At 45.7% G+C, this 9,631-nt stretch overlaps 3 protein-coding genes across 3 annotated transcripts; 2 read left to right on the forward strand and 1 right to left on the reverse strand.

Moving 5' to 3' along the window:
* Positions 1–3,251: 3,251 nt before the first annotated feature.
* Positions 3,252–3,647, forward strand: SETTUDRAFT_35991 (uncharacterized protein; the record flags this gene model as incomplete). The annotated part of the gene is made up of 1 exon (XM_008033079.1): positions 3,252–3,647. The coding sequence occupies one exon, from the start codon at positions 3,252–3,254 to the stop codon at positions 3,645–3,647; it is 396 nt and encodes a 131-aa protein (XP_008031270.1).
* A 466-nt stretch (positions 3,648–4,113) lies between these two features.
* On the reverse strand, positions 4,114–4,698 carry SETTUDRAFT_99795 (uncharacterized protein; the record flags this gene model as incomplete). The annotated part of the gene is made up of 3 exons (XM_008033451.1): positions 4,114–4,223; positions 4,271–4,459; positions 4,509–4,698. The coding sequence occupies 3 exons, from the start codon at positions 4,696–4,698 to the stop codon at positions 4,114–4,116; spliced, it is 489 nt and encodes a 162-aa protein (XP_008031642.1).
* A 929-nt stretch (positions 4,699–5,627) lies between these two features.
* Positions 5,628–6,875, forward strand: SETTUDRAFT_24621 (uncharacterized protein; the record flags this gene model as incomplete). The annotated part of the gene is made up of 5 exons (XM_008033021.1): positions 5,628–5,762; positions 5,808–6,147; positions 6,196–6,466; positions 6,572–6,723; positions 6,775–6,875. 5 exons carry the CDS (start codon positions 5,628–5,630, stop codon positions 6,873–6,875), a joined length of 999 nt encoding a protein of 332 aa, XP_008031212.1.
* Between the last annotated feature and the right edge of the window lie 2,756 nt (positions 6,876–9,631).

Consider the following 9,631-nt stretch of genomic DNA (forward strand, 5'->3'; position numbering starts at 1 on the left):
TTGCCTGGCTCAACTGCCTTTGGTCGGCCCCTCCTCTCTGACGCTGTACGACTAGCTGAGTCGTGATCTTGCCCATCATGAAGCCAGCTTCGTCGAAGTTGTAGACGTCCTCGTCACAGATGCCGTACTTAGCCTTTGTCTGCTCTACAAGCTCAAACTAGCTCTTGATTAGGACTGGATCTTCACATAGAGCTCTCTGCCTATCGTACGCTCGATTGAAACGCGTCGTAAGACTGTCTGTACGCTTGACAAAGTTGGCTGGCCACTTCTGCCCAACCTGGCCAGCGCCGCGCGCAGCCAGCAGCTTATCAGCCATATCGCGCACAGCAGCATACGTGGGCGCAAATCCACGTAGATCTAGATCAAGTATATGATCAACTATCACCTCCTCTTCTAGCTTAGTGAGCTTCTTTAAGTTAGGCTGGCAATCGCGTCAAGCAGGTATACCAGCGCGTCGGCGGCGGATTGTTCGTTCAGACACGTTGTAGACAGCAGCAGCGCGACAATTACTTTATGTTTAATAGAGATTAATAGAAGAAATAGCAAGCTAAATATCTGCTTCATTTAAAGCTAATTAAGTAGCGCTACGTTGAGCCATTGTTCGTTGAGATAGGAGAGGTGTGCAGGTTTGGTGGGGTGCGGCGCTCGCTTACCTGCGGCGCTCGCTTGCCACATACGTTATACTTATTATAATTTAATCTACACATTATGCCAAACGGAATTATGGTCAAAAGGGAATAATGGTCGGATAGCGCGTCTTACCCCTGCCAATTCATCTCGTTGCTTCTAATCACTTTGCCCAATCCAGCCTCGATCTACTAAGTGCCCCTTTACTCTATGGTACATGCACGTGCGCACCTACACGCGTACGCGTGTCGCGTTTACTCTCCTTTACTCTAGAGTACTTCACCAAGGAGTCAGATTTTGGAGAGATGAGAATGCCAATGCGAGGTATTTTGTGTTACGAATAAGCGAAACTGCTTACGCCGGCAGGCACAGCAGCGCCATGACTGCACCCTTCCGTACGTCACGTGACTGATGGTCCACGATCAAACCCCTCGCCAATCAGGACAGTTACTCATACTGATCGTTCACGATCAACTCAATGATCGTCCACGATCACAAAATTCACTTAGTATATATAGCAGTAGGCATTGAGACCTTATGGCTCGGTGTTTCAACTTAAGTTACGAGTATAAGTACAATATACGAGTTACTTACAGAGACACTATTCATTGCACCTTGTTGCTTCGTCCGCGAAAATCAATCTTCTAGAGTCTTGACACCAGAAGTCTTACATCACTTCCACTCAAGATCGTTACTCTTAACACTCTGCTTCGACAGGCGGCAAACCGTTCAGCGATGGGTTTGTTCACCTCCTATCTTATGTTTAACTAGAGCGAGCTCCAATCATAACAATTCAATGGTACGCTACAACACATTGCACCACCAAGAAGTCAAAGTGGTTCAAACGGACAGGGTGATTGGACTCTTTAGAGATTGAAACCTGGTTCATTTAACACATCAAGTCTAAGCACCCGAATAGAGCGAATGAAAAATTTAAGTAGCTGCTGAGCTAATAGAGTGGCTCGTGGAAAGATGTGTGAATGGACTGGCTGCACTTTCACAAGAGTTAAAGTGCTAGTTGCGAAGCGCAAAATATGGCGAGGTAGTCAGCAAAAGTGCTCTTGCTGCTTATGTTTATATATCTAGCAATGTTATAAAAAAGACAAAATATCGTCGTTCGCATGCGTATCATCTGCGAAAAGGGTACAAGATAGTAGCCGTGTTTATACAATTTCCAGATAAGAACAGCCCGGAACTTGGCGGTCAGTTCCACCCTACTTTACCTTGGATCTCTGCTCTATCTTACCTAGCCCTTGTAGACTTTTTATAACCTAAACTCCTCGCAGGCCGTATAGGTCAAACATGAGCATCTCTCTACGGTGCTCATGATTCCAGTGCTCCATGCAAGGAGCTGTTCGTTGTGTATTGTGCGACAGTTGTATTACCAAGATATGCAACGCCTTTCCACCTTCGTATGTCCTTGCAGCAATGGCTTTCTGCCAGTGACACTCAATCCTCTTGCTTGAGCGTACACTTCGAGCTTGTTATTCCTTGACTCATCACACTAATCTCCGGCGTCCGCTGCCATGCCCGCTATGTCTGACGCCTACCCAATCTATTCATCTGGCTGCTGCTCGGTATGTGTCTCGACCGTGGTGTGTTCGGGAAGCACAAGGATATGAGAGAGCTGGAGCGGGTCTTTTGCTCAATCGGCGGAGGTGTCAACGGCGTATCTGCCGGGCTTAAGGGCACATAATAGATGTTGCGGAAGCCACCGAAGTAAACGTAGTTGGCTGTCGGATCATACCTCCATATTGTAAAACGGCTGTGTCGGATGCTAGTTGCGGTTTCGGTGCCAGATGCGTTTCTCGTTGACTTTGAACAAGCGGTAGAGTCTAGGAACGCCGGCCTTGCTCCAATCGAGAGTCAGATTTTAGATGTTCTGCCGCGCTTGGCAACGGTCCTGCACAGCCGCGGGTTAGACGGCCGTCACAGATACATCATGCCCTAATGATGGGGTGGGACGTGCAGAGTCGTTCTGCATTAGCCAGGGATCGGTACTCGCTTCCGCCGAGAGGTACCGATCGGCGTGGCGGCCCAGTATGAATAGCGCGCACAAAGCTGACGATGACTTCCGAGCACCAGAGTGAGGGTTTAAGGCTATCATAAGGCCATTCTACGAAAACTCGGAGCAAAAAAGACATAGCAGTAGTTAGAGCTACACTTTCATCTTGTTGACCCACTATGCGTCTTCTACAACGCAAATATGACGATATATACAGTTTAACGTAGTTGCCCCTACCCGACTCTTGACTAACCCAGCCCTGCCCCTACCCAACTCAAATGCCAAGAGTTGGGTAGGGGCAGGGCTGGGTTGCTTAGTTATCTGACCCAGCCCTACCCCGGCCCGCTTATTAAGCAACCCAGCCCTGCCCCTACCCAACTCTTGGCAGCCCTGCCCCAGCCCTACCCCAGCCCATTTACCAGTCTAGTTAAGTCAGCCCTAACGCTAAGCCTATTTAGTGCGGTTCGGGGGTGTCAAAATTCGCGGTTCGGGGGGTACAAAACGGCCGGATACGGGCGGAAACCCTAACGCTAAACCCAATACGGCACGGTTCGCACCCCAACCCGCGCCTCATATTGGTTAGGATGCGGACCTATCTCTACTTCAACTCCATGCCAGGATGTTTGCACTTGCAGATCAGTACGAGATTCCAGATTTGAAAAATTTAGCTGCAGAAAAGTACTCTTCTAGATGCACCGCATCACGAACTCTGGAGCTTCTAGTGTCACTCCGAAATGTTTATGAAACCACCCCTTCTAGTATCAGACGGCTGCGCGACACGGCCTATATGGCTGTCCGAAAGCATTTGCCAGAAATTCTCAGGAACGAGGAAGCCGCGGAAATGTACGACAAGATCCTTTCTGAAATTCCCGAGTTCACAAAAGATTTATTGAGATGTTACACTAGCAATCCTGTATATGGGCATTGCCTATCATGTTGCTCGCATCAACCTATGGAACCATTGCAGGGAAGGTGCAAGAAATGTAAGAAAGGCAGTGTGCTTCACGGCTGGTAAAGTATCTGAGAGCTGTGCAGAGGTCTTGCCGAACAGGGGTGTGGATGGAGTGGTGTTAGCCTGTGCCTACCTAGAAGTAGCGGAAGCTACTTTTAGCAGCTCAGCCCCCACAAAACTTATCTTTTTCTGTATCCTACCTTGATCTTGCTCGTATTTTTTTTAAATCTGCCAAGTAGTTAGCCTCTTCGTGGTCTGCGCCCTAGGTGTGAGGCAAGATGGCACAATGCAGGACAGCATCGCCGAACTACAAGGGCTGGGTTGCTTAATAAGCGGGCTGGGGTAGGGCTGGGTTGCTTAGTACTGGGTTATGCTGGGTCTTAGTTATTAGTTATATGTATATATCAAAGACTTATCACGCACAATTATCACAGTAGTAAATTTAAAACTAAGAACTTATAAAGCTTTCATTTGACTTCTAGCATATAGCTAGTTCGCAATCATGGCCATCTCTCAATCATAAAAGCCCTCAGTTATACTTGATACTACCCGTGCCAAGCCTGTTGAGATAGTGCTTGACAAGATCCCCATCCTTCTGAATGGTAACTCTCTTAGCATGGATAGCGTTTAGGTTACAGTCTAGATAGTTAGCAGCTGTGATTAATATCTGTGATAATATAACATACCCTCAAGAAATCCAACCAAGAAATACTCAGCAGCCTCTTGAAGAGCTTCTAACGCCTCTCTCTGGATACGTAGAGAGTGTTGCGGATATACCTCTTCCATAATCTCCCTCACAAGTCCTGCAAATCGAGTCCTTGGAATAAGCAGATCAGTGGTCTTCTGCAATTTTTTGATCTCTCTCAGTGCAACAGCTAGTAATTATTAGTCGCTTGCTGTGATAAATGACTGTGATAAACTTACTGCCAGGCCTAAACCTACGCCTCCTGTTGGCGACAGACGTAGATGGTTGAGCACTGGGCTGTGCAGGAGGGCCGGGCTCGTCTTCCTCATCGCTGGCCGGCTCTTGATCCTCATTGTTGGGCTCAGACGTGGGCGGCCCACACTTGGCTGGCTGCTTACGGGGGGCTTTGCCACCTACAGAATGGAACATAGTACCGCCATTCCTACTATTAATTAGCTATTACTTGTAATAAATTACCGTAATAAACGTACGCAAAAGGTGCAAGTTGGCCACCAGTCGAGATAGGGGGCGGGGAGGGATAATTGTAAGCAGTAGTCCTAGCATTTATTAGCAATTTCCTGTGATAAATAACTGTGATAAACTTACGGATCTGGCTGGCCACCTCCAGCAGAAAAAGCAGGATTGCCAGTTGTATGAGTTCCTATAATCTCAAGTTCGTCTTCAAGAGCTGTTGATTCGCTAGATGACGGCTGCGGAGACGGCTGTCTTTCAGGCGACGGCAGCACGTTTAACCGTTCTGCCATGTCCCCAAACGACTCATTGTCTGGCCCCCCCACCTCGTCCACTGCTGCCTGCTCGGATTCGGACATGGTACGTGATAAATATCTGTAATAACCATTAGGGTTGAGCTGAGAAATTTGGCGCTGGGCTGGGAAAGTTAGGGTTAGATCGAGAGGGTTGGGGGATAAATACTTAGCTGTAGAGTAGTTGAGAATTTTAGGGATATATGAGTAGGTGAAAGTGAAAGTGAAGGTGAAGGTGAAGGTGAGTGCACGGACCACATAGGGTCTTGCTACGGGTCTGCGAGATAGTTAGCAAGAAATCGCCATAACTCTACGAAGCAGTGATTAGATACTGTGATAGTTGGCTCATTGGGTAGAGCTACTCTAGGGCTTTCAAATAAGACTAAAATCAAAGCGCTCCGACTTTTATTATCCGAGATATTGGCTGTATGAAAGATGTTGTTCGCCAGCCCGACGCTAGCGCGAAATCCAGGGCGCACGAACCCCTGATTGCTTTAATAGGTAGACTATCACCAAACTTCCTACTCTCTCTTAGTAACTATCCCCCCCCCCCACTATACCAGACATTATATCAGTACTTTATCACAGTCAACAATGCCGCGCACGCCAGAAATCAAGCGCGAGCCCACGATAGAGGCTGGTGGCGACGTACCTGAGGGTCTAGCACCTCCACGCGTTGTCCAGATACCCAAGGACTTTACTGAGCAGGAGTGGGCAGATCTTACTGAAGTAATAATCCCAGTCTATTATCACGGTAAATACTAACGTTAGTAGGGCTTTGAAAATGAGCAAGACGAGATCAATTTTATCATTGCGCAACGTGGATCTGGAGGTTCCCGAAAGGGTCGTCCAACTGGTCTGCGAGTCCAATATCAAGGTCAGCTCAGTAATACAGCTCGAGCTATTGCACAGAGAGATCTCGCTGCGTCACGTACCGAGGAAGAAGCCGCTCTTCAACGCGCCAAAGATTCTGACCGCGCTGCTCGGGCGAAATTTCTCAAGTCACTTAAAGAGAAAGAATGGTATAAGACCGCCGGAGGGGATGAGAAGGATGGGATCATAAAGAGCCATCTTGAGGAGCATGAATCTAAGCGCTTTGAAGAAAAGCGAAGTGGTAAGTTATCACAGTTTTTTATTACAGACATCTACTAATAGTTATTAGCTGATTGGATGGCGTCTGCTCTGCAAGCTGTGCACGCGAAATGGTCCAAGATCCAGAATGAGATCGACAAAAGACGGCATCAGCACATTCTCCAGACTACCGCTAGCGACGCCCCGTCTGATACCTCTACTCAGGGGTTACGCCTTTCTGCTCGTCTCTATGGTCGAAAGGGGGTTGTTGACTCACTCATACGCAAAGAATATCTTCGAGGATTGGCTAAGCTGAACAACAACGCCTTTGAGAGCGAGCAAGCACGAGATGAGTGGCTCAAGTTTTGCGAGAGCCTTTCTCCCAAGGAAAAAGAACTTGCTATAGATAGTTCCTAGCTATAAGTTTATCACAGTTTGTTATCACATTCAACGACTAACTAGTATAGAAAAGAAGAGCCTGCTTCTATCCTCGACCAGTTTAATCCAGATACGCGTCTTGAGGATAATAAGCCATACATCGAGGGCTACGGTAGTGACGAGTGTGAAGAAGAGCTTGATGACGAAGATAAGATCATAGACGAGAATAAGGATGGCTATAGTAGTAACGATAGCTTTTTGGCTCCATAGGGGGCTGATAGTGCTGAGATAGAGGAGGCTGAGGATCAAGACGAAGAGGCTGAAGAAGAGAAGTCTGAGCAGTTCTGGCTGTCCAAGCATATCTCTGACAATGCTCTAGTAGTTAGGGTTTAGAGTATTATGCCAGGGTTTATCCCAGCCAATAATCACAGTATAACCCCTGTGTCGATCCAAACTTTCTCTTATATAGAACCTGCTTCAGACATGTCTAAAACAACACTAGTGTTTTAGACAATCTTAGCTATGCTAGAAGCTAGAGAACTTAGAACTTCCTACCATATCCAGTTTTCCACAGATAATATTTGTCTATCTAGTAACTTTGATTTATCACAGTTATTTATTACAGATACAATCTTCACGATGGCTGAGCCTCCTACAGAACTACCAGATATCCTTGCGTATCTCAAGATGAGTGCTCCACACCGAGATAAAGGTGGTATTAAAGACACACTTACACTCGTCCAGTATCCAGTACTTGAAAACAATAGCAGTGAAGAGAACAAAGCGATCATTTTAAACTGGAAGGAGTGGTGGAACAAAACACCATGGGCCCAAGATCTTTCGAAGCCAGTTCCACACTGGGGCTCTTCTTGTCGTACGAGCCAAATCTAGACAAACTTTGGAGAGGCTGCAGAGATCCTAACTGGCCGTCCATATATCTTCTGCTCGAACTGTAGTTATATACTCGCGCACCCATCAGCTGGAAATATTGGTACAAAGCATCTTCATAGACATCGTCAAACCCAGACTTGCCAGCTTATCTCTTCACCTATACACAACGAGCTATCGAACTCACTCCGCCAAAGTATCCCACTACCAACAAATATTAATCCTCGCGCAATACCAGCCTACTTAACTAAGACATACGAACAAGAACTAGTAAGAGTAGTTGTTGATAACTACTGGAGCTTCCGAACACTTGAGCGGCCATTATTTCAACGATTTCTCCAGTTTCTCTAGCCTAACGCTGCGATTATTAGCCGTTATAAATTCAAGTTAGCGTTTGAGTCACAATTTGAGAAGGCTTCAGCTGAGCTTCTTAATGATCTTGGCCAAGAAACAAAAATATCACTTGCATTAGATAGTTGGGCTTTAAGTAACTATCTTAGTTTCCTTGCGATTAACGGTTACTATATCAATACTCAATGGCAACTCAAAGAAAAGCTTTTGGATTTTATACCGATCCGTGGGAGACATACTAGAGCTTCAATAGCAGATGAAGTTCTAAAACTTCTTTCTAGGAGTGAACTCTAGAAAAGATTGCTATCTATTACTTGCGATAATGCTAGCAACAATAGCACTCTTACGCAGTCTCTTCAGCAAGGTCTACAACAACTTGGTATAAGCTGGAGTCCAAGTGAAAACACTATTCCCTGCTTAGCCCATATTATCAACCTCGTTGTCCAGGATATTATCTAGCACTTAAGGCTGTCAGCTTCCACCGAGTCGGATAATATACAAGATTTGCAGAGATAACAGATTAATGAAGTAGATGCTAACATCTCAGTCCCCAATTCACTTCGCAAGGGAAGAATTTTTATCACAGTTATTTATCACATACTAACTACAATATAGATTAGAGCAATCTGCATCATAGTTGACTCATCTCCTCAGCGATACAAACGGTTTCTCGCAACACAACGGGATCTACCATCAAAAAAACGCCTTAGTGTTATCCGTGATGTTAGAACACGATGGAACTCGACATATGATATGTGTGAGCGCGCAGTCAAGCTTCGACAATACATCGATGAATGGCTCAAAGATGAGATCGCATTAAGGGTTCCTATCCATACCGAAAACCTCTCAGAGGCCGACAAAAATACTGATATTGATTCTCGGGATCTTAAGAGACTACGACTATCTGCGCAAGAATGGTCGCATCTTGAGACGGTTACTGAAATGCTTAGCCATTTTAAGACTGCAACAATGTCTCTAAGTCAGAGTCGAAAACCTCAAATACCATATATCTGGCTCATGTATAATCAGCTTTTTGATTTTCTTGATCAGATGGAGGTTGATTTAAGAGAAGACCCAGAGAATAGCAACTGGCCACAAGTAGTCAGAGCTGCGGCGGCGAAAGGGAGGGCAAAGTTGAGTAAATACTACTCGAAAACAGATAAAGAGCGTGGCTTCTTATTCAACTGCGCGACGATCCTTGATCCAACGCAAAAGCTTACAGCCTACAAGGTATTATCACAGATAGATACTAATAGAAGATGTAGGATGAGACATAGGAGTTTCAAGATAAGCATATCTACCGGCAGCAGTTTCTTAATTATCTAGCTCGATATAATAATCAAGAAACTATACAGTCAACACTAAGCTCATTTCCTCGGAGGTTATCAAGCACTGAATGGTTTCGAAGGCCTACTTTACTTCGATCACAATCAAGCCAGATTTCTCTTTCAAGCCAAGATTCTTCAAGCCAGGAGATTGAGGAGAGTAGAGGGCCAACCTATCAAGAAGGGGAGCTATATCTAAGCAGCCCTAGCATTGATCCACGGGAACATGTCGATATCTTAGAGTGGTGGAAAGCAAGTGAGATCACGTACCCCCACCTTGCCCAAGTTGCAAAAGATATTCTAGCTATACCAATTGCGCAAGTAGGTGTAGAGAGAGTCTTTAGTATTGCCAAGGAAGTTATTAACGATCGTCGACATCGGCTTTCTGCTAAAAAGATTCGACAACTCATGATTCTTAAATTTGCGAATTCTGATGAGATAGAGAGTCTTGATGGAAACTTGGACGAGCCTATAGAGGAAGCTACCCAACTTTCTAATAATATTAGTGATTTGTTTGAGCTCCCAGCAGGTATAGAGGAGTCTAGAAGTCAGCGCCAGAGTCAGGATATGGAAGAGTCTATAGAG

The sequence above is a fragment of the Exserohilum turcica genome (genome assembly GCF_000359705.1).
Source record: "Exserohilum turcica Et28A unplaced genomic scaffold SETTUscaffold_9, whole genome shotgun sequence".
In the NCBI taxonomy this organism is placed as follows: domain Eukaryota; kingdom Fungi; phylum Ascomycota; class Dothideomycetes; order Pleosporales; family Pleosporaceae; genus Exserohilum; species Exserohilum turcicum.